At 39.2% G+C, this 27,459-nt stretch overlaps 2 protein-coding genes and 1 long non-coding RNA gene across 9 annotated transcripts in view; 2 read left to right on the forward strand and 1 right to left on the reverse strand.

The window, feature by feature from the left end:
- Positions 1–16,973, reverse strand: part of LOC110985687 (rho-associated protein kinase 2-like) — a 49,525-nt gene extending 32,552 nt beyond the window's left edge. For all 6 annotated transcript variants that reach the window (XM_087148806.1, XM_087148805.1, XM_087148804.1 and 3 more), the window contains exons 1-2: positions 16,742–16,973; positions 15,055–15,161 (exon numbers count right to left, since the gene is read on the reverse strand). In XM_087148806.1, coding sequence (XP_087004932.1) covers positions 15,055–15,138 — 84 coding nt within the window. In that variant the 5' untranslated portion in view covers positions 15,139–15,161; positions 16,742–16,973. The remainder of the gene's footprint in view (positions 1–15,054; positions 15,162–16,741) is intronic.
- Positions 3,752–6,800, forward strand: LOC147796250 (uncharacterized). Its single transcript, XR_015428305.1, has 2 exons — positions 3,752–4,631; positions 5,376–6,800. It is a non-coding gene; the product is annotated as an uncharacterized LOC147796250 (long non-coding RNA).
- A 783-nt stretch (positions 16,974–17,756) lies between the features above and the next one.
- Positions 17,757–22,777, forward strand: rida (reactive intermediate imine deaminase A homolog). Of its 2 annotated transcripts, none has more exons than XM_087148921.1 (6): positions 17,757–17,941; positions 19,168–19,270; positions 19,535–19,589; positions 20,162–20,230; positions 20,587–20,642; positions 20,917–21,881. In XM_087148921.1, exons 1-6 carry the CDS (start codon positions 17,877–17,879, stop codon positions 20,950–20,952), a joined length of 384 nt encoding a protein of 127 aa, XP_087005047.1. In that variant the 5' UTR covers positions 17,757–17,876; the 3' UTR covers positions 20,953–21,881. The 2 variants fall into 2 exon arrangements, with proteins under 2 accessions (XP_087005047.1, XP_022102630.1); XM_022246938.2 differs by lacking the exon at positions 20,917–21,881 and adding an exon at positions 21,902–22,777 and having other exon boundaries at positions 17,758–17,941.
- Positions 22,778–27,459: the final 4,682 nt, after the last annotated feature.

A 27,459-nucleotide genomic window follows, 5' to 3' on the forward strand; every position in this document is an offset into this window, starting at 1 on the left:
CATGATTCAACTATATTTTTCCTGAAAAAAAAAAAATCACGCACATGAAACCTACAACACAAAATGAAAAGAAAACACAAAAGCAAAACAGAATATTGCAGTAAACTCTAACTGTTGTGATATGAAACTTAGAAACTCACGGTACGACAGAATACTCATTGTGTTCTAAAAATATAGCCAACCCTTGTTATTGACAAGAATGAAACCAGAACAGAAACTTTGTCTAACTCTAAGTGAGCAACAGGTGGACTGCATCAAACTGCCATTACATGTACATGTACCTGTACAGTAGGGGAAGTGCAACGCTAATATTCTATGCAATAAATATGGTAAATGGGCACATTATTGAACAGGATTTGAAAGTGCAAAATAAGCACACATATTGCAGTTTCCTTTCACATGTGAATACAATTAATGTTCTACAATGTACATGTATGTGTTGTGATGTCCTCCATTATCCATATTCAAACACTACACAGTTTACATAAACATGTGTAACGGTACATGTACATGTATGTAGTTAACTCTAACATTACACAAAATGTAATGCTCATTATACAAATGGAAATGTGCGTACATGTACATGTGTACATTGTAACTTGCTCGGACTACAGTACCGAAAGTCCATCACATACGTGTACATTGTACACGCATGCATTTGTAATAAAAAACCTTTAATCGTAATAACACCAAAATTGCCTTTGTCATTATTTTATTCACTGTTGTTATTATTTTATTATTGATTTATGACAGGCACAAGAAGCCCAAAGCTGATTAACTGAAGCAGATGATTTTTTCAGTAATGCTCTAAGGTTTGCAACATGACACCACAGTGAGAGAGGAATCATACCCAATCACCCAACGGATCACTGGCAAACGATTCTAATGTCAGTAATCAATATTACAGAGGGTGTAAATGTATCAGTATGAGAAACACCTGTGAGTTTCAGTGAATGAAAAGTGCAAAATATGAACAAGAAGGAGGGGTGTTAAAAAAGTACAAAGAGACAAAAGTACAACAGGAAACTTATAGCTACGTATGTACATGTACTTGTAGTTACATGCACATGTAGGCATACACGTACCGGTAGTTTTGTCATTTTTTGTAATATCCTCCCCCCCTGGACAATTATAAAAAAATTACTGTTTACAAGTACATGTACTAGAAACGGAAATTACGTGTTAGCCATCCATGGCCAATCATGTGTGTTTCCCAACATAACAATGAACTTTATCCCTCACAGACATTTTGTAACAATGGCACAAACAAGGTTTCCTGGAGCAGATAATTGAGGAAAGCAATTTTGGGCATTCCACTGGGATTGTCAACTTTTCACTTTTTCAACTTTTAAACCTTGTTTTCAATTATACACGTTATATCTGAGTCAGGGTTCTGGATGTGAGTCACCAATATTGCCAAATCATGTAAATGATGTACATGTAAATATTTACAAAACTTTCTCCAATCCTGACAAATTCATTTGGGGAGAAACAATCTACATAACACCTAAGTATCTGTCACAAAAACTGTGCGTTTAGTTTTTCTGTCTGTTAAATAGGTACAGGTACGGTATATTTGCCACAGGGGCCACCATGAGCAGCTGAACAAACATATTTTTAGCTTATATCATCTCATGTATTTGTACCAGTACATAGATTAATTAGCCAATAATTTAAATTTTGCTCTTTTCTGAAATGATCTGTCCTAAATAACCTGCTTAATACCTCCAACTTTTCAAGAATCCATGCATGATGTTGGAGACCCGTTTCAAGTACTCATATGCCAGTGGGACTAATAACATGTACAAAGAGCTACGTGTATAAGGGGCTTTCACACTAGACAAATTCCCTGGGAAATTGCCAAGGAATTTTGGTCAGTCTGTTCACACTACCAAAGAAATCCCCAGGAAAACCTTGGAGGGGGGGGAATATTTACCCCTGCTCAGGAGTACATATAGGGTTAAAGGAAAAAAACCCAGGATTTAACGTTTTCCTGGGGAAAAGCAACTGGTGTTCCCCTTAAATAGTGTCCCTGGGAGTTCCCAAATGGGTCTAGTGTGAAGTTTGCTGTGGTTTTGGTGGGGTAGAAAATATTTTTCCAGGGATTTATTTCCCAGGGATTGGCTCTGCAGTGTGAAAAGGCCTTTACGGGAGTTTTAGAAAGCAGCATAAAAAAGTTTTTAATGTCGTGCAAAAGGATTGTGAAGTAGTAGGGGATGAGATTTCCTAATCTTCATGGAGACATGAAGCAGGAAGCCATCAAGGACTTTTAAAATGAATGACACCGCCATATGGGCCATTTGTGATTTATTCACAGGCGCTCTAATTATATTTGGCATGTCAAATAAACTCAGCATAAAGTCTGGATCCTCTGGATGCTAAGAGATACTCCTAGGCTATAAATTCACCGCTGGACCACTTGAGATAGGGTATGTGTGTATTGACAGGATGTCATCTGTGTTCTGGGAATAAAAACTGACAGCTACAGGCTTGGTACACAGTACATGTACATACCAAGCAATGTATAATGTAAGCCTTATGTCGTAAATGTGTCAAAGCATGTTTTCCCTATTTTTATTCTATTCACAGTTCTACTAAATTAAATGTACATGTAACAGTAGTTAATGACAAAAGGCCAAGTAAAAATTCAGGCTTCTGCCTGCCCTTGGACAAGTTGTAAGCATTTATATGGGTCATTTTATAATTCGGGGTCAAAAAGTGTGACTATTTTGTGTCCCCGTTACACCTGACCTGAGTAATTTGACACGGAAATATCACTGCAATTGATTTCAAGCTACATGTATTTCTATTTGTTTGGCTGGTAATCTGCATTAATTCATCATTCTCGGCAATTAGAAAGTACGTTTTGAACTTACAAAATCATATGTCAGGTGTGACAGGGACATGAAAAAATTGGACCCCTAATTTATAGAATGACCCATATGTAAATTGTACAAGTACAAGAACGTGAACGCCAGTAGTCCTGGTACTCAATGGAACAATTTGGCACAGGAAAGTCTACAGTACATCTCTACAGTTTGAATGATATGAACACCTGCACATATTTAATTTTTGTCTGATGTACTGGTATCTATGACTCTTCCAATGAAATGGAAAAAAAAGAGAGGTCACAAAGATATCTTTATCAATCCACGGCAAACTGAACACAGACATGTAGGGGACTGCACTGATTGGACAACCATCTAGCCTTGCATAAACATGACCACACTGTACAATATGCACCTACATACATGCAGTCTACAATGCAATGTATGCAAACACACATGGGTGTGTTTATAGAAGGTACATTTTGCATACCAATATATCCTCACACAGAATACATGTACATCATGTAAGGTACCCGTATTCTGCACCTGGGTATCTACACATAACTACATGTACAAGTACACTGTACATTTACAATGTATACCAGTAACAACAGAAAGTGTTAATGTGTATACAGGTATGTGCCCGTACATACATGTACATTGTATGTCCGCTGGATTTGTGTACATTCTGAATGTACCGGTACCAGTACATCAAGACTGGACTTACACTACAGTACAACTTAAATATGTACATGCATGATTTTTACATGTCGTTACTTGCTTCAGAAAGCCAAATACGTGTATATGGACATGTTCGTGTATGTACAATGTACATGTACAGTACATCTATGTACCGGTATGTACATGTATATGTACATATTCATGTTCCACACCTGCACCAGCGGACATGTACCTGCACCAGATAACATATACGTGTAAGGTCACAATACTGGCCAACTTTCATGATGCAAAAAATGAACTTTAATTTATCAGATGATGTAACCATTTTCAAGCAATGTTTGCTTGAGATTATAGTTGTACATGTATTTGAGAGATAAATAAAGATAAATAATTCAGTGTAAATGCGAGTCTATAATTTTTATTCACGTTGAAGAGCAAATTTTAGTTCAAAATGGCGCCCAAAAATGGGACATTGCTTGAACAAAATTTAATGAACTCAACTACTTTACTTATAGCTCACGTATTTTATCACAATGGTCATATTTTTTGAGTTAAGCAATGAAGTAATATTTTGGCCCTTTACAAAAAAAAAAATAAATAAATCCACGCTCCAAAATGGCAGCTGAACCTGCGTTAACGTTCGTTTCACATCGTGTCCACCACACCATACCATGACGAAAAGGGCCAGAATCATCATTTACAAGCCTCACCCTTACCTGTAAAAGCCATTTTTATTCGAAATGAGCTTAATAAACATCGTGTAAAATGTGTGCTAGACCATAATTACCCTCGAGGATGAGAAAACATCAGCATATCGATCGCTATAATTTTCGTGTCCATTTTGTAACTAACGTAAAATGTCCACATGTTTTAACTGGTGATCAACGCAGTCTGACTAGTGGTCGTACACGTGCAATGGTACCCTGCATGGATGACCTAAAGGTCAATTGTTTTAGGCTCGAATACGTCTTTTCCGAGATAAAGCTATTTTAAGCACCGTGTCCACCGCGCGCCGCTTTCGCGTCTCTTTGTAACGAACGGAGAAAGTTGCTGCGCGCGACAGCTTTCCCTCCAACAATCAGGAAAAGAGCAGCCAATATCCGGAAAAAGAGCAGCCAAAAGGTTTGTATCAACTTAAATAGATTTTATTTTCTGTATTTTTTTGTGAAAAGAGGTCAGATGGCATTGTAAAAGGGAAGATTTTAATGGATAGTCAATGGGTGATTTTTGGGCTTTGTAGCGGACCGCTTGGATGGTTTCGTGTGAATCGTGTCCATGTTTAACGAACGGAAGAAAAAAATAGTAAACATCTGAAGTCCCGCTTGAAATTGCAAAACGACAAAAAATTTACGCTTTTTAAGCTAAAGTCCATCACAAAAATGAACAAACTTAAAGAATAGCCTTGCCAAGTTCAAGAAATCATCAGTGTTTCACGTTCGTTACACACCGGCACTTTCGACTTCGCCCCATTCGTATTAAAATTCGCCCCATTTGTCATCCAATAGTATGGGGGCGAGTTCGCAGTGAATTAAAAGTAAATGGAGCGAAGTTGATGTAACACGTAGGCAAGTGATGTTTACACAGATAGGGGAACTTGCCTTTGTGGAACCCCTGGGGTCTTGTTAGAGTTTTTTTTTTATGTTTCTACAAATCAAGCCACTGCCGGTTATGTTAAAAAAATTGTTCTATTTGAATTTTATTTTTCTTCTATCTTATTTCAGAAGCCAGAAAGGAGAAAAAGATTCAATGGTTGGATAAGATTATATGTCTGTAGATTCACATGTCCTTGTGAAAGAAGCTTTAGTAGTAATTAAATCAAAGATTATTCGATTTCAACCATTCCTGTTGCCATTTCTGTAATTTCAGGACCCCACAAGAGCCTGCCGATCGCCAGCTCACTGCAGGGGATATAGTTGTCGTCGCATTTGAGGATGCATCCAGGTGCCATCAAGCGCATCATTAGTGATGAACTGGCAGTTATATACTGCATGGATCGTCCAAATAAAAATAAGCAAAGTTTTGTTTGGGAAAAAGATCTGACCGTTAACAGGAAATTCATTCTGTGTGTTGTTAATCCAAGTTCACTTATTCCAGATCCATCTTTGCGTTACTTTCACTTGGACAGCAAAGAAGTAGGTAAAATTAATGCACTATACAGTGTCTATGCTAATAAGTATTTTTAAACGTTTATTGCCAAAAGTAGTTTTGTCTAAGTATGTCATCAGAGGTTTGTCTAAGGTCTGTAGTCAAAAATTCATCAGTTTTTCAGCAAAGATGAGTCACCCAGGTGGCACGAACTGAATAAATTCAATGAAATTCATTTAATGAGATGTGCCATGTTCTTCAGATGGGATCGTCAGTGTATAGCCTCCACAATGAAATACAGTTTTTAAGAAACAAGATTAGAATGAAAAATAAAATAGTCATTGACTCAATTTACTTGTTCCTCAGAATTGTTTAATGTTGCAAATGGTGCACATTTAAATATACATACATGTACGTAAGTTCACAATGTCAAAGATTTCAACTTCTGTGAAGCTCATGTGCAACCTTCTTGCATGCATATAGGGCATCTAAAAATAGGCTGAAGTGGCTTATCAGATATGTAGATCACAGAGATGCTCCAAGAAATGAAAAAGCATGTGCATGTATTAACACCTGCACATAGTAACATAGGCAATTTTCTGAAGGTGAGGCAACTGCCTTGAGGGCTCCAGTAAAGCAAGTCATAATAAACTTGTCACATGAAATGTTAGCTTTGATTCGAAATTTTTGGTGTCCGTGTCATTTTTGTAACTAACGTTAAACTACAGGACAAAGATCTTTGAAATTGAGGGTATCTGTTCTTTGGTTGTCAATGATAATGTCCTCTTTGAAGTACTTGCAAGCTTCGCAACCAGCTGTTTTCCTCAAGTCATCAAACTGCAAATCATTTGAAATTGTTGTGTGTGAAAAAGTACACTTGTTAACGTTAGTTACGGTGTCCACCTTATTAAGATATCGTAAAATTAGTAACAATTAACATTTTTTTTAAAGATGACCTTCAGAAAGGAGGAAAAGCTTAACCACAACAATACAACTCCACATTGTTTTTCTTTGACTTTTATTATTGCATGGTTGACTGCAAAGTGGACACCGTAACCAACGTTAACTTATGAGGTCCCCCTCTACAGAAAGCACTGCATGGAAGAAAATTTCTTGGGCCGATTATCTTCCCATTGCTATTTTCTGATAGAGGGTGGTCCATTGTCATAATTTAAAAGTAAATTAAACACCTTTCACTAGATTGAATTTTTACCTATGTGTCCCATTTTTGTTAGCCAGTATTGCGTCCTTACACATACATGTATGTACACACACTCTTCCTGTACAAAGGGCACTTGTGGGATAGGTACATGTATTTGTACATGTACTGTACCTAAAGAGCAATGGTACACATGCACAATGTACCCCACAAACAAATTCTAGAAGAAAGTGGAAAGCTATTGAGAGAAAATGAACCAGTTCATTAACATTTGTACCACTGTGCCACCATTACTCCCTCCACCACGCCCAACCACTATCTTTAGCAGCTAAGCAATGACTACAGTCTACAGCCATGCACTAGGACAGATCCAAAACCAATTTTTTTTAGGGGGGGGCAAAATTTCTTTGGGGAAAGAGAGCCAAACAGTTTTGAAAATTTCATTATGTCACTCGTTATGGCCTTTCTGTGGGGTGAGGCTTTGTGGGACTTTTCTCATATTTGAAAGGATATACATTTAACGTCAGGGCCCTCCACTGAAAGGAAGCTAAAAAGTTCCCCCAAATTGCTTTTTGGTCATTATTTCCTCTTTACTCCTGGGAGAAGTGTACAGGTACTGTTCCTTCACCCAGTCACTGGTGGCCTAGTAAACATGCTCATCTTTGTGTTCTTGAGGATGTGTGCATAATTCTTTGGGCTGTTAAAGCAAACCTCAGCACTATGGTGATTTTATTTCTCCATTTGTCACGATGTATTTATAGTGAGACATTGGACTGAAACAAATGACCATGGGATGACAATCTACAAGGAAAGCCTCTAGCATAGCACTGGAACTCAGACAGGGATGTTTTGATCCTGGAGAATAATAAATGATTGAATGGATGTCAGGTTGAAGCAAAAGGCAAGACTGTTGTGATGTGTGGTTGGCCGAAGTCACACAAGCTTTACACAGAGAGTTCTGCTTGTCAATTGGCGCGCTTAGCCAGCCAAGGCTGTGTGTATAGTGTATGCTATGACTGGACAATCACATTCCATGCATATTTGTCAGGCAGGGTCATAGTGACTGACAGCACCATTCCCCAGGCTACACACTTGTTATCCTAGTGCTTTTTGAAGTCAGAATTGTGTACAAAACATGGGCGTGTTACAAAATTTTCACGAACATGAACACATACAGTACATTTATATTGCATGGGCCCCTTTTTTACATGTACAGGTACAATAGTCAGTTACAATTATGGATTTTATAATGTTTACATGTAACTTTCCCACTTCTGTAAAACACTTTATATACATGTAAATGTAGCTTTTCACTGTGCTCAAATCTGATGGAGGCATTTTGTATGTAGCCAAGCATTTTTCATCCACTTGGGTGGTGATGATGTCCCAATTTCTGGAATAATGTGCCTTTGTGTGACTGCTCCTATGGGGTGAAGTAAAAAAGGAAAATTCCCTCTTGCTGAAATGAAAGTAAACTTCCTATCACTTCTGATTAAAACAGAAATGATTCATGGGAAGTGACACTGCACAATCCAAACACCATCAATGTGGTTACCACAAACCTGTCCCATAGGCAATATGCACACAGGACGTTCGTCATGCTATCATAGATCTGTCAGGATGAACAATGGGACAAACATCCATTGATCACTGGTGTCAAGGTCTCGTACATGTACCTACAGTACATACAGTCCTGGTACCCTCCATTCTAGAGCACTATTACAGTGTGATACAGTAGGGACAAATGTTCCAGAACATCATACATGCACCATCACAGTCCTGTAATTAATTACACTACAAAAAAATTAAAAGTACAAACTGTGTGGAATATTCTATTTTTAAAGGACAACACGAAGCAGCTCAAATTTATGTATTGATGTACACAATTACCAGATGTTTATGTACATGGGTACATTCCAGAAATTAGGGGTACAAAAGTGTGGCATTTTTGAGTCCCTGTTACCAGTAATGTAGGTACATCTGACCTTTGTTACAGGTATCTGACATGGAGGTACATGTACATGTATCACCGGAATTGATTTCAGATCATTACCGTTTGTTTGGCAGGTAATTTGCATTTATTCATCACTCTTGGAAATTACAGAATGTGTTCTGAACTTACAAAATCATATGTCAGATGTGACAGGGGTATGAAAAAAATGGACCCCTAACATCTGGAATTACCGATATGTACATGTACAGTACAGGTACATGTACAGTACAGGTACATGTAAACTTACATGTATACCGGTATTTTTCAGGAGCTGTAATTGCTACACATTCATACATGCACAGAAATGTGTTTCCTGCTAAAACCAAATTACCCACTAAATTGGGCCTATCATACTGGTATGATGTTTAATACTGCTTCCGAGCTAATACCTGCTTAGCACATGTATGAACCTGTTAAGTGCTTATCTCCATGAACCTGTCCCAACATACCCTAGTGCTACATTCATCATGCGTTGCCTTGGAATGTATGATAAATGGCTCATATTGTAGGCCTTTGGCCTATTGAGGGTTTACACAATGCTGCTATTGACTGCAGATGAACTCTGACATGGATGCACTTGCTCATGATCTATAGCAGCGCAGTACATGTAATTAGGCCACAACACTTGACACACTTGGCTTTAGTATAGTGCAGTGAACACTGTAAACTAAGGACATAGATCTTTGCCCAGAGATACTAAATTGGAATGCTTACTGGTCAGGTGAGACCTCCTGCAAAATAGGACGCCAATGTTAAAATATAGCACTCACTCTGAACCATGCACCATTTTTTTTTCACATGAACAGACATACATGTACCAGTACACATGTACAGAATAAAACTGCATCTGACAATATCCTTTTCTATCCTGTTCTACTTACATGTACATAAGGTTTTACGAGTTACATGTAGAAAAACGTGAAGTTTTTAGTGTGCTGGATTCCGTTACGTTTTGCATTTTCGGAACCATGTAAGTCGTACATGTATTACAATGCACAGACAAGATACGTACACCTGCAACATTGCTTCATAATCATGTACACATTTCTGTACATGAATCATTACACTGCGCATATATTAAGACCCACGCCTTTATTTCAATTACTAAAAATTCCTTCCAGGTCAGGGCCTTACAAGCAATAAATCAACACGAAGAGCTAGAACAATAAACATAAATCATCCGTCTACATGATGGCGTTGGGTTAGACATTGACGCTGAAATACCCCACCTATCTTCACTGCCTTAACGAGTGCTAAAAATTATCGGATTTTATAAACACAGACAGGTCATTACAACATTGGAAGTCCTTCTCAGGGGTCTGAGGGTCGGAAGGGTGACGTCAAAACATACCTGCCAACTGGCAAGTCAACATCAGCATTCAAAACTACGACTTCATCAAGCTGGGTTTATCAACTTTTTTCTTGATTTCAGAAGTTAATCAGAGATGAACTTCAATTCACTTTTATTCCTACAATTAGTAGCAAGTGATACACTAAGTACAGTAATAAAGGTAATCATTGTAATCAGGAAAATTTAAGATTATTTCCATCAAAAATTTGTAACACCAGTACATGTACCAGTACATGCAGATCTGTTTCATGTCATGCAAATATTGCTGGTTTACCATTATATGATCAAAGTAACAAATGCTGTACACGTAAACAGACAGAAAATGTACTTATGAATTCCAACATGCAGTGAACACACATACTTTTAGTTAAAACAAAGCACTTGAAGAGTTTGACGTTTTTCCTGAGTATGTTTATTTACGACGATGCCCTTTCAAGCCTCTCGATCGATAATGACGATAATCATTGATGATGTTACAACCAAGAACATTTCAAGATGTACAAATATGATAATTGCCTCTCAAAAAGTCATGAGCAACATGGGGATATCCATACGATGTACATGAATACATGTACCCTGCAATAAACACATGTACATGTACATTGTACATACATGTACTGTATGCACTGGGCAGAGAAGCAGTACCTGTCAGAGGTCGTTAACCTGTGGCTGCCACAAACCCATTCCCACTCCCAAACAAATATAATCGGGCAGCAATTAGATATTTTTAGCCGGATATGTCATGGCTTTAGCCTGGCATGGTGAAACCAATGCCCCTATCATGCTGGCATGATTTCCTCTTACATCCACCCCACTACAGGTAGGCCAGAGTCTGGCGTCCGTGTTAACAGACACACACTGAGAAGGGGGAAGCTCAAGGAGGCCGAGATGAGACCTATGCCCTATGTCACCTGCTGACCTTTGTGTTGTAGTAGGCACTTACACCTCTGGAATTCCTCCACCATCAATCATCATTCTTCCTCTATGTGGGGACTTGCTCTCAAGCAATGGTGCACATCCTACTGTATGGACAGGAGACTGATCTTCAATGTTGTACAGCACTTCTTAGAATTTTTCATTTACCAGTTTTTAAACTGAAAGTTCAAATGAGGAGGAATCTCTGACAAGTATTCACAAGCAAAAATTCTGCATTACAGTACCGTATCATAGCTACATGTAGAAGCAATTGAAAATAAAGCCTTTGAAGAAAAATTATTTTGTGAGTGGAACACTAATGTTCCTGAGCTCTGTAAGACCAAATCAGACATATTTTCCTCCTGGGGTTAGCAAGGTGGATATATCTTCATCAATACATGATATGATATTTCCAGACCTTGAAATCATTATGCATCTCATGCTTGTCAATTCTCCTCAAGCTCCAGCATCTCAAGCCATTCAAGCAGTACCCTGGCCATTGCGGTTTACAGACTGGGTTCAGCCAAGCATCCAAGCGGGAGATCCTAGAGTCATGATTTGTTGATGACAGCCGTACACCTTACACAAGCACGCACGCAAAGATTGCATGGGCAGGTTTAATTTACGTTATCTGTGAAGGCCTGTGGTGATGATAGACTCCTATACATCCAATGAAACGTGTAATTACATGTGCATGAAGTTGTGAAGATATAGACACATAACCATCCGTCACTAATTACTAACACATGTTTCCAGCATTAACTCCTTCCTTGTCCTGTTTAAGACCGCTGAGTTTTGTAATCTTTTCCCCATTAAAATAGATCTAGGCAACTTGTGTTGACCACAGCACTCCTCAACTGAAACTATTTTTGCTCTACTCGCAAGCTGTTCTCCCTCTTGTATTAAGGAAACAGTTTTCAAATATGACAAAATATTTTATGAATCTCCCATTAATTATCGTACCCCCCCCCAAACATCATTCACATACCTGAGTTTATTTCAGCACTTTGTAGCATGAAACTCATTTTAGTCATGCACATCACGAGAGTGTTTTTTTTCTGACTGAACATGTTATTATTTGTGCAATTAAAATTCAAGAATGTCACTCATGCTTGTGGCTCTGATAATTCATGATTAAGTACATGTATTGGTATGTTTGGCCATGCACCATTGCATTTAGTCATTATGCGATCCTACTAAAATTGTACTACATTCAATCTCTGCCACCTCTGATGATAAAGTATGCAAGCAGCAACATTTACATTTATTTTTTTTCGCTAGATTCCACAAAAGGTAATTGCATTGTCACAGAACAGCAATTCCAAATGCAAATTCCAAGTTAAACTTATGTATGAAAGTTCATCTTACCAAATCTGCTGCAAAATGAATTTAATAAGAGAGAGAAATATCCCAGAAATTTGCTGGAAGGCAAACATTAACTTCATTAGAGAAGGCCTGATTAGAGATTCTGGGTGTGAAATGGAGACCAAGAAGACTTACAGCCCAAGGGTGTCTACATGTATGCACCATTTTACTATAACTGGATTATCTTCACCAAGTTAACTGTCTGGATTACTGGAGCCAGGCATTGTTCAGGACAAAGCTTTAATCTGGTTGTTGGCTGAGGTTGTTTGGCTGAATGACAGACCACAAAGTACCCTTCAAAGTTCTATTTCAACCAACAGACTTGCACTGTCACAGCCACTGGAGCTAAATTTAGAAAAATGGGAGGAAACTACACATGTTTCCAACATTTTGAATGACTTCCTGAGGTAAAATGTACCCATGTAGACAGTGGAAGCGTACAATTATAAAGTCAAGTCCAGTGCCTGGTAGTTCATGCACAGTGAAGTTCAACATCAATAGTCAGGGGACTCAGGTTCAAGTTACATTGTACAGTGTATTGTTCTTACCCATCTGTTATCATTATTATATTTCAGTAATTGAAGGATCAGAGGATGAACATAAATTTACTTCGTAGGCATACCATAGATGTAACTGTGTCAGTTTTCAACTCAATGATTCCTCGCTAGTACAAGCACATGTTCATGAGTGCTATAACTACATGTATACAAGCACAACGTACATGTAATTACCGGTATATACAAAATGTAGATGTAGGTTTGGATATATTCCCTGCAAACCTACATCACAGCACAACACTGTTGTTCCATGGAGCTGTGTAGGAACTACCCGGTACCTCTATGGTTCTTCCACAATCATGATAATATTTGTACAATACTTTTACAAGTACCCACCCTTTGGCACAATACCATACCACTGGATTTGTGATGGTTTATTTACTCCAAAATTGACAGCAGGAATGACCTTAAAATTGAGCTGTGTAAATGGATACTCTTTCATTATTTGTGGCTAGCTCGCTGGTCCATGGTTGGTCGCTTGTCCAGTGCGGGACATGTGCAGTATATACACTAGGTGGGATACACCTTGTCCAGAGCACTCAGGCATTTACATTCATGATCCAGTGGACAATGCAAGACCTAATCTACCATTGTTGAATAGCCTGGGGCCATTTTAGTCTGTAGGCTTTGTACATGCAAGTTGCAAGTGGGTGCAGCCTGGAACACACAGAATACACCCTACATGTTGGCATGCACAATGTCTGTGCCTGGAAAGCAGATACATGTACAGTACATGTATGTACAATGTACACGTACATTGGCTTATTCGGACAGTGTGTGCCATATCCCCTCTAATGACCTGGCCAAGTGCTCTTATGGTGTTCTCATGTACATGCGTAGGACATCTGATTGATCTGTTTTGAAATCAATGTGACACCTCAGTCCCTATAAAAGTTGTAAAATATTGTGTTCAGCAGTGTGTGCTGTGCATGTACTGGTACACATGTACAATGTAGTAGGCCTAAAGTAATAGGGTCTAAAGCTCTGAGTGTTTCACTGATATGTTAAACATCCTGGTCTTAAAAAGGGTGTGCACAGCCAAGTTGTATTCAAAGTGTGTGCAAAGGTCAGCCAGTCCATGCAGTACAATGGGTCCATGGCCTGTTTTTATAGTAATCTTGTTCTCAACCTACCAATACACTCTCTGCTTTGATGTATCGGTACATGGTTGCTTAATTAAAATGGTATTCTCATTTGAATAGGGCCACAAACAACATTCAGACATCTTCCAACATTGCATTTATGTTTACATGTAATGTTGTCATTGGTTTTTTTAAATACACCTGCAATGTATATTAATGGCAACAGAAAATTTTCCATTTCTTCACACAGGTGTACAAGAGTTGGTCTTTCCCTAGATAATGTGCAAATTTCTAACTGGATAAGCACCCTTACACAGTACTGAATCAAGTTATGACACATACCAGCATATACATGTACATGTATAGCATCACACAGTATTTGTAACCATTTTTTTCCTAGGCATGAGTGTTTCGTCATAGTATAAGGCACAATCTTCTGAGGTAAGGGGCAGGATATGATGGGAATATCCTCTCCCTCGCTGAATCCCGGGACAATTTCCAGTCACTTTTTCTTTCCATCCAGGCACATGTACAACTTACTGGTGTACTGCTACAATTCACTCAAGGCTGACCTGTGACCAATGACTCAGTGACCTATTACTCACAGGTGACCAAAATAACCCTGGCAATCCTCCATGACGATTATTTTTTTACATGTACCACATGCAATTTGTATGAAAAAGAAAATGTAATTTTAAGGTTTTCAAACGAGAACATTTCTATGGAAAAGCAAAAAATCTAAATGATGAGAATGCCTGTGTATAAGTATCAACTGATAAACATGCACATGTACGTGGACATTATCAATACAATTTTATGTACAACACCGGTATACTGTACCGTATGTACCAGTACAATACCGTATGTACAATGTACATACCATAAATATATTAACAAATATGAAAATATTTTTTCTATTTGGGGAGCAGACTTAGTGTCCTTGAATGGTAAGAAATGTATCCTAACTAGAGTATTACTAACTACATGTACAGAGTCCCATTTCGAATTCAGCTATTTTGGTTTTGATGCAAAACTTACCAACAGTGCCTCATGGTTTAACTCTGACCTCGGGTCACGCACTTTGACCTCTAAGGCATCATATCGTCTCTTCAAACTTCCCATCTTTAGTCAATCAAGTAAAAGTTCTACAAAGAACAAAACATCAGAGAACATTATTTTATATAACACTGTACGGTTCAGTGCATAGAGTTCTGAACAATGGGGTAGGTCTACCCGCTCTGAGTGGAACAAAAGAGGACATGTTTTCTTTAGTACTCACCCCTTAGGTGTGCATTTATAATGGGATCAATTGCGCGTTTGACTCAGAGCACGCTGAGTTTGTATAACAAATTTATTCCTTAATCTATGGTCTTTGCGTACACTCTGCCCTGAGTTGAAGAGTACCCACCAGCAGCAACAGAAAGGCAGATGATTGTAAGTTTTTCAAGCGGCTTCTTGCACACGTTCTACGTGTACGCAAAGACCATAGGATTAAATTCATTACAAACGTGCACCTACGCGGTGAGTACCAAAAAAAAGCACGCCCTCTTTTGTTCCGCTCAGAGCGGAAAGGAAAGGTCTTCAAAATATTTACTGCTTTCTACATGTATTACATGTAAAAAGCACATCAGTAAATGCTTGTAAGTTCTAAGGCTGAGCCGAATATCTGAATATACTGGTACAGTAGATTATCAGTATTCAAAAACTAATTTTCAAAATCTGAATATATTCAAATGCAAAATTCATGAAAAGGAAAGGAAAATTTTCTTTTGCTTTTATTGAGAAAAATCGCAGTGCTATGAAGGTTTGTTTCAAGCAGATTCTAATGAAAAGCGACAAAAATCTTACAATGATTCAAAATGTAAGTTAGGCCTATTTTCTCTTTCCAAACTCTTTCCAAATTGAATGATTCACCCTTATTAGTCCTTTCACATTTAATTTGCCAGAAATATCCACCTTGCTTGAACTTTGAAGTGACTCCAAACCAAGCTCCAATGCACGTCAGCTGACGGGAGAAATGATGGTCATTTTTACTTAGGATGTAACTCTCAGTCAATCCACACAATCATTCAACCTTTGCGCGATCGCTCAATATTGCATAGACATTTCATCAGTTGTCAATAATTCTGTCAAAAGCCAACAGCCTTTCCTAATTCACAGTTTACATGGTTTTGTGGACATGGTAATGAGATGTTTCAAAAAGGGAAGTACGTGTAAAGTTAGGCATTTCATGCAAGATTGACTAATCACGCAGAACAAGTACAAAAGTGACTGAGTAAGTGACTGATGAGGTACATGAAAGTACATAGTCATAGGCCTACATCATGTCCAAGCATGACATGTATGTATATGTACATGTATGTACACCTTAATGTTCAATGTCCATGCACAACTTTCAGTTAGGCCTGTCTTTATATGCCATGGCTCATGTGCATGATGTAGGCTACACGTTATTCATACTAGTTCAACAACTGCATTTTGTAGAAAAACATCCAAGTAGGCCTACCCACAGTCAAAACAGAGAAGGACCACTGAAATTATACAGCCTAATTTCGGAATTTACTTGGAGTCATCTGTCCGGAAACCGGGCCACCACCCACTTCTCAAGCTCGATCGATTGGCAGCGCGCGACGATACAGGCTGGAGGAGCTGCACCTCTAGTCCACGGCCTACGTTACTAATGTAAGCTGGGCCTCCGCCGCCTAGGGCCTACTTTAATACTTACTTTTTTGACTCCACGAATCTTCAGAACTTTTTCCTGCACATATTAGAGCTGAATATTAGAACGTCACACCACAGTTCGACGACAAGGACCAAATCTTAACCTAATCCAGAAGCAAGCATCCGTGTAATTTAGACATTTGTGGACGCAAGTTGTTGGACAATTTCCTCGATCACGTCGAGGATAGGATAGTCCTCCATGCAGAATATGGCCGCTTTATTTGATGACCTCATTGGCGTGAAACGACCCATTTCCCGGCATGCAACAGGCTACCAAAGTGCAAGTCCCGCTCGAGGGCAGCTGGGTAAATTTTAAAAAAGAAAGAAAAGAAAACAAAATGAACTAAGTTAAACGAAACAAGTTGAACATTACAGACAAGCTCATAAAATAGAAAAATTCGTTCATTGAGATATAAGCAGATCCGGGGGATGGTTCCCACCAGGATGATGTCTTTAAAATAGCCCAAGAAACGCCGCGCCAATAGAACCAGGTTTTTTCACGAAATGTTTTGAAAACGGCCCACCTATCTAATTTCTTGAGTCGCCCACTTAGAGATGACAGGTATCGTGTTGATTCAACCCCTTTTATCAATTTTCGTTATATATGCAACTAGAATACAAAGATTTGCATCGTGATTTTAGTACTTACTCCCAATTTTCAAATCGCATACCCGCTGTATAAGAAAAAACGAGAAAATCTTTCTGTTGCGGTTTTTTTTTATGAATAAACAAATAAATCTGCTACGTTCAGCATTTTCTATCCATTTGTTTCCTCTGAGTGTTAAAATTATTAATAGCTTCCGTTACCAAGCTGTTCTTTTTCTATCCCCTCCCCCAAAACGAAACACGTGTTTTCCACTGTAACTGATGAGAGGGTCCGCAGCCCAAAGCCCCGCCCATCAGAGGTAACTTGGGCCGCGCGTGCGAGGTTTGCCGATGCATCGTGTACGTTGAGTGCGCTATAACAAATAACCACGTACCAGCAAAACATTTGCTGATCATGCGTTATGTACTGCTGTCAGGTGATCAATAAAGGTCACGTGGCGTGTGCTGAGTCCGCGAGCGAGTCGAGTGCAAGGCCAAGGGCGAAGCCAGCTGAAGAGAAAAACTGAAGCTAAAATCCATCAGTTTGAACGAAGATGGCTGGACTTGTGAGGAGGATCATCAATACGCCGAAAGCCCCTAAGGCGATCGGTCCTTATAAGTACGATAGGCGTTAGTTTTTGTTTGTAAAGGGTTGCTGAACACATGTGTTGATACATGTACATGCATTACACGTACGTGTACATCACTACGTGTACACAAAAGCTTGATATTTGATAGGGGTGCATTCCACCATGGAGGAAGGAGGACCCGTTGGATTGTTGGATTTCTGTGCGCTCACTCACTATTTTGTTATCCTAACAGGGTTTTTACATTTTCAAGATGTATTTTTTTTTTGCGTTGGGGAGATGTTAATTATATATAACGGGTTTGCCCTTACCCAACGTATATTAATAAGCACTGTATGCTCAGTGTTTGTCTGAGAGCTTGCGAAAAAACCTCACAAGCTTACTCGGGTGGGACTCAAACCCACGACCCCCTACTTACTAGTGCAGATGTCTTAACCACTCGACCACCGAGCTTGCCGGGGTCGGCTGGCTGGTCCGAGTCAAATGAAGCAGCGGGTACCGCGAACTATTTTCAAGATGTATTTTTGCGTTGGGGAGATGTTAATTATATATAACGGGTTTGCCCTTACCCACGTATATTACTAAGCACTGTATGCTCAGTGCTTGTCCGAGAGCTTGCGAAAAAACCTCACAAGCTTACTCGGGTGGGACTTGAACCCACGACCTCCTGCCAGGGTTTTTACAATAAGACATGCCATAATCAGGAGGGATCATTCATAGAGATATTTCTATAAATCACAAATCTGGTAGTTTCCAGTTTGGGATATTTCACAAAAAAATGAAAAAGCCCAACTTGTGGGCCTATTTAGAGGCATTCTTTGCTGAGCACATAGTTTTACTATTATTTTGGGCAAATTAAAAAAGAATCGTGTGGCTTAACTCCGATAAATTTGAAACGAAAAGTGAACTACTGGCCATTATCTTGAATTTTCCGTAAAAAAAGGAGGCCAACCTCTTCCTGAGAGTCAACAGGCAGTGCATTTTTGGACTGATTTTGCACTGTTTTCTATGGGCGCGTATTTGGTGTAGTGCAACATTAGGTACACCTAGACTTGCATAGAATTGCTGCGTGCACAAAAAAATGGCAATGATTGAATCCGTCTTTTTTTGTTCTCTTGAGTTTCACTGAGTAGAGTACTGTAGAACAACTTCAGGACCTCAGACCTTTGATTAACAGTTTAAACAGGTATACAATTCTACTTCTCTGGACAATTTTGTATGCATGAGAATAATTTCGTATTATTTCCTGTCACTACAGCCAGGCTATTGCTGTTGGTAACACTTTGTACCTGTCTGGCCAGATAGGCATTGACCCAACCACTTCCAAGTTACTAAACGGCATAGAAGCACAGACAACACAGGTTTGAAAATATTTCACTCATTTTTTCCTGTGCTACAGTTGTAAATTATAATGATTGTAGTGTTAGTCACCGAAAGGATTTATCTTACTGGGGAAACTGTCAACTACTGTTTCTCTGGAAAGAGATTTACATCCATGTTATCTGAAGACCAGTGTGAGTTTGGATAACATAAAACTGAACATAGGAAAGTGTACTCCTTGTGGAAGCTCTCAACTTGTTGATTTTCTCATTTAATGAGAAGAAATGGATAAATTTGTTTTGCAGACACTGAAGAACATTGGGGCTATACTGGAAACACAGAACATCGACTACAGTAATGGTAAAAGAAGTTTTTTGTTTGTTTCAAACCAATATCACAAATTCTTATTTTGGTCTACATGCAACTCTACCTTCAAATTCATTGTCCTAGCCTATTTGATGATCAGGTTGTTTGAAGGTGAGGTTGAACAAGAAGACTTCTGATAAACATTGTTTTTCTGTAGATTTAAAAATATTATCAACTTTTGTTCAGACCCTCAATTAGTGAGTAGAATTTTACCTGCAATGTCCGGAAATATGGTGCTCTAAAAACTGATCCACCCTCAAATGTGCACAGCACAGCATTTTTAAGTTCGTTTATGAGTACTGGAAATTAGGGGGTTTTTCTTTCGTGACCCTGTCACATCTGACATATAATTTTGTAAGTTCAGATCACATTTTCTAATTTCCAAGAGTTATGAATTAATGCAATTTACCTGCCAAATAAATGGTAATAGTTTGAAGTCAATTCTGATGATATTTCCATGTTAAATACCAAAGGTCAGGTGTAACAGGGACACAAAAATGTCACACTTTTGGACCCCCAATTTCTGGAATTACCCTTTTCCTTTCTTCATACATATTGTACGGTAGTTGTGAAGACGACAGTTTTGCTGGCTGATATTGCTGACTATGGTGTGGTCAATCAAATATACGAGAAGTGTAAGTGTTTAATTTTTAAGGATTTATTTTCTCTGGTGGTTAGTGTTAAAAGTCAGAATTATTTCTGGTTCTTTTTTTCAAAGTTTCTTTCCTTGGCGTTTCCTTGCAAGCAAGAATTTCATGATTGCACAACCTAGAACAAAGCCATTTAGGCGAGATTTTTCTGCAAAAGTGCAACAGCATTATTGTTATAACATGTCTTGTTGGCAGAACAGAGTGCACAATGTCATAAACATGTCTACATCAGCACAGACTAGGACTAATAAATAAATGTCATTTTAAATTGAACTTCACTAAATATACATATATTATGCAGGAAAAGCGTTTATGCCATTTTGTCTTCTTTTTTTTGGCAGTTTTCACATCTAACTATCCTGCGCGAGCTGCATATCAAGCTGCTGCTCTCCCTGCTGTAAGTTTTCAATTGTGTTGTGGTCAGTCCATTACAAGTCCTTCACTGGCCATCCAGTCATGAGCTATTCAAATCAAAGCGACAAATGCATTCCTTTGTCATCGTTCACCCAGTTAACAATAATAATGAATGTGCACAGTATCTAACGGTGTCTGTCATTCCAAGGAATTTCATTCACATTCCTGAGAATCTCAGCTTCTGGGGGGCATGCTGGCCCAATGCTACCCTATCAGTTGCAAACAGCAAAACAAAATCAAGATATGTGCCCTCACAGGTACCCATTTACTCCTGGATGGAGAGAAGTATGTAGGGGGAAGTGACTTTGCCAAGGTCACAATATGTAACCGCTTGCCAGGATTTGAACTCTGGACCCAATAGGCTATGATCGGAAGGTGTACAAACTCCAACCACTAAGGTAGGTCACATGTTCCCATGTTACTGATCACTGTGACTGGCCTAGTGAAATTACTTGTGACTGGCACCTGTAAAGGGACCTGTGATGAACTGTACCTGAAGAAAGGAAGTCAGAACTGATAATGTTTGGTCAACATCATCTCAATATTAAGCCAAATCACATGTATAATCATAGTTTTTAGGCCCTAACAAGTTATAACTTTGTTCCCCTTTTGAACCATGGTCATCCCACCCTTGAGCTGTATTCTGTTAAACTGGTAGATGATTTCATTGTTTTCAGTGTCAAGGTCGCATTGTAAAATGCTGGGAATACAAGAAAGCTGTTTTTGTGGCTGTTCCCAATCAGCGTCAGACAGGCATGATGTCACAAGTTGAACTGATCCTAATGCAATATTATCTTGTAGATCATTTCATTGTTTAGAAAATTGGTGCATTTAAAAGTGTCAAGGTCGCACTGTAGAATGCTGTGGCTGTTGCTGTTCCCAATCAGCGTCCGACAGGCATGATGTCAAAAGTTGTACTGACCCCAAGGCAACCTGTACATGTGGTTTTGTGGACTGAGGGCCACAAGTGGGTCTTATTTTCTCAGAGTTCAGGACCAAGAGAAAAAAGGTTTGCTTGTGTCACTCAAGGGACAAATGGGGGGGGGGAGTCTGAGAGTCGCAATGCATGTTATTAAAGCTGCCATTTTTTGTGTTATGCTGAGTCCTGAAATACTCCAAAGGATCTTGTTCGAGCCATTCAGAATCAAGAACCAGTAACGAGTGTTTTATATTGACGTAGTAATTGATGTATAAGTTAATTGCATTATTAATGATTATTTTTTCCCTGTTCATCATCTTTAGGGAGCCTTGGTGGAGATAGAGAGTATCGCCATTCTTGGAGAACTTGTCAATGAAACATTGCCCAAAGCGTAGTGTTGACCTATGACCTGGGTCGCAGTATTCACTGAGAGTTCAGCAGCTTAGCAAATTTTTGGAACATTAAAACGTGATTTTAATGGGAACAATATAGTATGATTTCATTCCTTCTGAAATCCCTAAATATAGACATTTTGTGATAAACATGATTTTTATGATATTTTTCATCTTATTTTAGATTTAAACTTTCAAAAAGACTTTATTTGGTTAAGGCTTAGGTCACCCATCCTTCGTTCCTGTCGGTACTTGTGCAAGCAGTCTGGAGACAGGATTCTGAATAAAAGTGGCCAAATATGGTTCATTGCTACCCATTGAAAAGTGACTTGCCAAATGGAATTGTGCTAAATATCAAAGTTTATGTGGAGTGGTCAAGGGGGCTTAATTTGTGGAAGAGTGGGATTTGGATTTGATTTAGGGTGCCTATTGTGTGATATACGAACTTTCTATCTAGGAAAAAAGGACAGATTGATTGATCTTTACTGTAATTTTTGTTAGTGTTTAGTTTTTGTTTGGGGTTTTTATTCCTTTTTGTTTCTTTGAATATTGCCACCTGTAATGTAAATGATACCTGAAATGATGTGTTGGAGTAAGACTCTATTCTCATCTTTCTATGAAGCACTTGATCATTATGATTCTTACTTTGAACAGAGATCAAATATATACCTCATGCTGTAAGTACAGTTAAAGTCATCATTACTTTTACTGAAGTCCAGGTAACAGTGAATGATATTGCTGTGACCCTTATCATTTTAGAAGTGTAATTGCAATAAAAGAAGTGTGAATTCAAACCAATAGAATAAATGTTTACCATGTCAACAGAATGACTGTTACAAGATTGTTGAAATAGATAGCAAAGGGTATGATTAAAACACAATAAGCAATGACCAGGGTTTTTTGGGGGAGGGTGGGGTGCAGCGTCTTAGCCAGGATTCTGAGCACGGGGGACGAGCGGGGGCTTTATGCTAAAGTGGGGGGGGGGGGAACTGACTGGATGTTGGGCATATACATGTATATGATCGTGATCACATCAGGATATGCATGTGAACCGTTTTTCCAAATGCAAGTGGGGGGGGTGCCCCCAGGTCCGCCCCCAACATGCCGCTGATGACAAAGTGGGTGATGATAGTTCTCTGTTTTCATTCGCAAAAGAAATCTTTAAATCTACCCTCATGAAAAATGGTTGTACCCAGCGGCAAAACTAGGGGGGCACGTGCCCCCCTCTAAAATGCACAAAGACTTTACAGAATGGGGTCTGGGGCCATTTGGCTTCTAGCCACTCTGTGGTGCATTTTCAGGCAGTGTGACCCCTCTTTTTCTCCTCTCTCTCCCTCTTTTTCTTAATTTCTTTAGCGAAAAAGGGGGGCGTGTGCCCCCACGTCCCTGGATTTGCCCCTAACTGACACCATACTGGTCCAGCCTGATAAATGAACGAAGCCATTGCTGCCTGTAACGCGCAGAGCGTTTGTGTAACAACCATAGCACCTCCCCCACACACGTACACCATTTGTATCGGGGCTTTTCCTTGCACTGTTTCCTTTTTGCGTGATTATACCCATGGGGTTTGCGGGGGAAAGGGCAAGAGGGGGCACTTCCCCCCCCCCAAAAAAAAAATTGGGGAACATTAAAAAAGGTTGGAAAAAGACGAAGTGAATAGAAATAAGAGAGGAAATGGGATGAAAGTCACGGAATTGCTTTAAAAATACCCCCCCCCCCTTAAGGGGTTTATCAAAAACCACCAATTCTCATCTGTCACCAGGTTTTTTTGCAGGTCAAAAATACATCTTGAAAACAGGTCAAAATGGTTCCCCCTCTCGGGAAAAAATCCTGGTGATGCCCATGATTATAGTTTTGTTCGAGGTATTTTGAGACATGCGCAGTATGGTAAGGAATCAGTTTCTTCAGAGTTAACATTCCACACTACACTAAGGTGCAAGCCATCTTTTTAAACAATGCATTTTTTAGATTAACCTACCAGTCAAAATTCGTATTGTTCCACTTCGGCGTTCTTCTTCATGCCGAATCCAAAAATTGTTGTAGGTATATCCGCATGAAACGTACATGTGTAGGCCTAGCGCCTATGCCGACAACAGACGTGGCCGCAATTCAGTGCAATTGTTTTTTCAACTGTTTTTTTTAACTAGCTGAATTTGAAGCTGTAAGCGAAGAAATCAGTCTAATGGTGCCACAGAACTTCAAATAACATGCAAAACAGACAAAATTTCAGTAATCCAAAATAATTTAAACGCTTCAGGCCCACAATTGGGGATTGGTTTTGGGAACGAAGCCTGAGACGGAGCCCAAGTCGAGTATTGGAGAAGGGCCAAGGTATTCGGACGCAGCCTTAAATTACTTTGATATTCCTCCTCGTTAGATAAATTAGAGCCATTTGTTTTCATGAAATATAAAGAAATTTACTCATACCAACATAATGTTTTACTTCTTATTTACTAAGTTATTTTTATATGTTTAATATAAGCAAATATACTCAAAGCAAAATCTTATTTTCGGTTGAATTGCACAGGCGAAGGGACACATCCACGAGGCTCGACCTTCCGTGTAAAATGCACATGTAAGCCCTTTCACTCACCTGTCGGCTGCTTTTAGTGAAAACGCGCGTTCCTTTGAAGAGAATTTTGTGGTCATGCAGTTCGTCAGGGTGGGTGCCTATTATCGTTGGTCTACGGAATTTACATTTTCTGCGGATTTTCGTACCTTCAAGAAATGAAAACCCCACAGAATGGAGGTAACAGTGTAAGGAATGCCATGGCATCAATTAAGTTTTTCACGGTGAAGTGTTTCTTGAACTGGGGGGCAATCTTCAAAATGGAGGAGAGACGGCTTGGCAATTGTCACGGTGAATGCTGCAGGCGCGCACGGCATCATTTCCACGCTGTTTTCGGGCTACCCTTGCCCCGTTGGAATTCACTGTGACACGCTGTGCTGAGGAGGATATGACTCAAGTCTTTGGAAACTTTCGTGAGTAAAAGTATTGTGGAAAAGAAACTTCAATAGAACTTTGAGCGAACTTTTCCTCTGGATAATGCCTGCGCAAAAGTCTAAAAATGTTTCATCGCCATTTTACTACCCAAACTCACTGGAACTAATTAAGAATTGGAAAACTATAACTGATACCTGCCTGTGGGCATGGTGGAATAAACTTAAACTTGAACTATGGACAGAAACACCTGAAACTGAAAGAGTGACAGTATTGCTTTGAGTTTTCAACTGCATTTGTGAAGGTGTCTGTGGATTTGTCAAATGATCTGAGCGATGATAAACAGGTAAAGGTTTGTGCTTAATTAAAGACAAGGCCGCTAGAATTCAGTCAGTTCTGAGGTAAGATCTTTATTGTGAACCTTTTTATGTTAACTTGCTCCTGTTCCAACTGTTTTTGTGTAGGCCTATTCTAAAAATCAAAACCTTGCTCTAATTGTGAGTATCAAAATTTGTTAGTTTCAGGTGAAAAATATTTCCCGAGTCTATCCCTTTTCCGTTATAAATTTACTCTCTGCACTTAAATATTTTGAAATTTTTTTGCGGACGACAGTCATGTATTGATTTTTGTCTCGGTGTATTGTCTAAGGTGGGTTCAGGGTGTTTTGAGAAATGAAAGAAATAACCACCTGTAAATTCCTGAGTGAAAACGCTTTTGAAAAGTGAACAATGTCACCCTGGCCGCTGGCCCAAAGTTTGCTAGTTTGACCTTTCAAACCCAAGGTGTCCTGCGCTGATTGTGGTTTCCTGTGTTCAAACAGTTAATTATGCATGCAATTATGCACGTGGATGTTGTCCCAGCTGTTGATTTGGGTAAAGACGCGTGGTATTGGCATACATGTAATGTTCCTTTTCCGTGCAATAACATTCCCCGTTTGTAGTCGTAATCTTGATTAAATCTCATGCGCTTCAGAAATTGAGTGCTGTCGCCTTGTCTATACACCATGAACAATGCTGAGTGGAATTAGATAAACTCGTGAAAACGGAGATCTGCAGCTGAGAGTCACAATATTAAATCTCCTTCTGGTACATGTACATCGTCAAAAAGGACTATTGGCAAGTAGTGATGTTTTAAGAGACAAGCATGGTGGCTTATCTCCTTCAAGAGGATAACATAACGACTGTTGGTTCTTCAATATACCGGATTCCTTCGTCTCTCCGTCACAAGAAGATATTGCTCGCTCAATTAAGAGTAAACGCGGTCAAATGACCTTTATCTCCATCGAAACATTATTCCCTGCTAAGATTTCAGGATTTCAAACGTCATGGAAATAGCTGGCAGATGAACTTTTAATTGTTTCAATCTCCTTCAAATTCTCTCTTCGGATTCTTCATCTTAAGGTGACCAACGATACGAGTTGAAGTCATCCTAAAAGAGAGCATCACCTGGAAAAAGCTGGCCCACTTGTGTAGTCTGAGGGATTTTATTTGTCATAAAGGGGTGGGAATCATGTCTATCAAATACTCTTAAAAGACTTCTTTCTTCCTTTAATTAAACACACACTATTTGTAGCCAGTTACACTTTCAAGACATAAATTTTTAAATAATGTAGTCATGAACTAATTGGGTAAGTCTTGAAGGGGGACAAAAAAGCTTATTGCGGCACTGCGAATTGCATAACATTGAATCAACTCATGGGCAAGCGCGTGCAAAAGAGAGTTTGTAAGTTGCCACGTGTTTGAGGTTGTCTTTGAGCAGGGCTCTGTTGTGGGTGAATGAGATGAGTGAAAGACCCTTGTAAAGTGATGTGTTGGAATATTCGCGGTTTCCGGCGTAAATCCGGAATCGAAAAATTTCGGATTTTAAAACGTGTTTTCCTCATCGGTACGTACGTGATTACGAGTAAGTCTACTCGGTATTCGGTTTCGTTGTACCCGTACGGTATATAGTATCGATTCTATTTCTAGAATCGATACTGAGAATAGTGAGCCTATAAGGACATGTGAGTGTTAACCTTGCTGAGCCGTGAAAGTGTGTATAAGTTAACGGTGATGTCCGGGGTGGATGGTGAATGGTGTTGAGATAATAAGCAAGCACGCCCTTTGCGACAACATCCGCAGCATAGGAGCACAGTTCGAGCGGCAGCCACGTAGGGGATGGTTCATAAGGGGTGCCTATGGGGAGTACATTATCATAAATAGGACATAAAACCCTATTTTAAACCCTGAACAGTTCAACTGCAGAGCTTACCTGTTTAAAAATACTTATGGGTAGGCCCATCTGGGGGATTTAAACATCAGGAAGGCATCTATTTATAAATACCGATGTTTCATTAGGTTTTTGTACCGAATCATGGAGATGATTTCACAGCTTTGTTTCGAAGATGAATTGGCAAAGATTTCATGAAATGGACTTCTGAAGGAAAAGGTCATCCATTAGGCTCCATACCGTTTTACACCTTCCAGAGAAAGCAAATAGAGTACATGTACATGTTGGTTGTCTACAAACTGGAGAGAACTTTCCTTACATCTTCGTCATGAAACATCCT

Source organism: Acanthaster planci, linkage group LG18 (assembly GCF_054643075.1).
Source record: "Acanthaster planci isolate LZ-2023a linkage group LG18, COTS_SCS, whole genome shotgun sequence".
Lineage (NCBI taxonomy): Eukaryota > Metazoa > Echinodermata > Asteroidea > Valvatida > Acanthasteridae > Acanthaster > Acanthaster planci.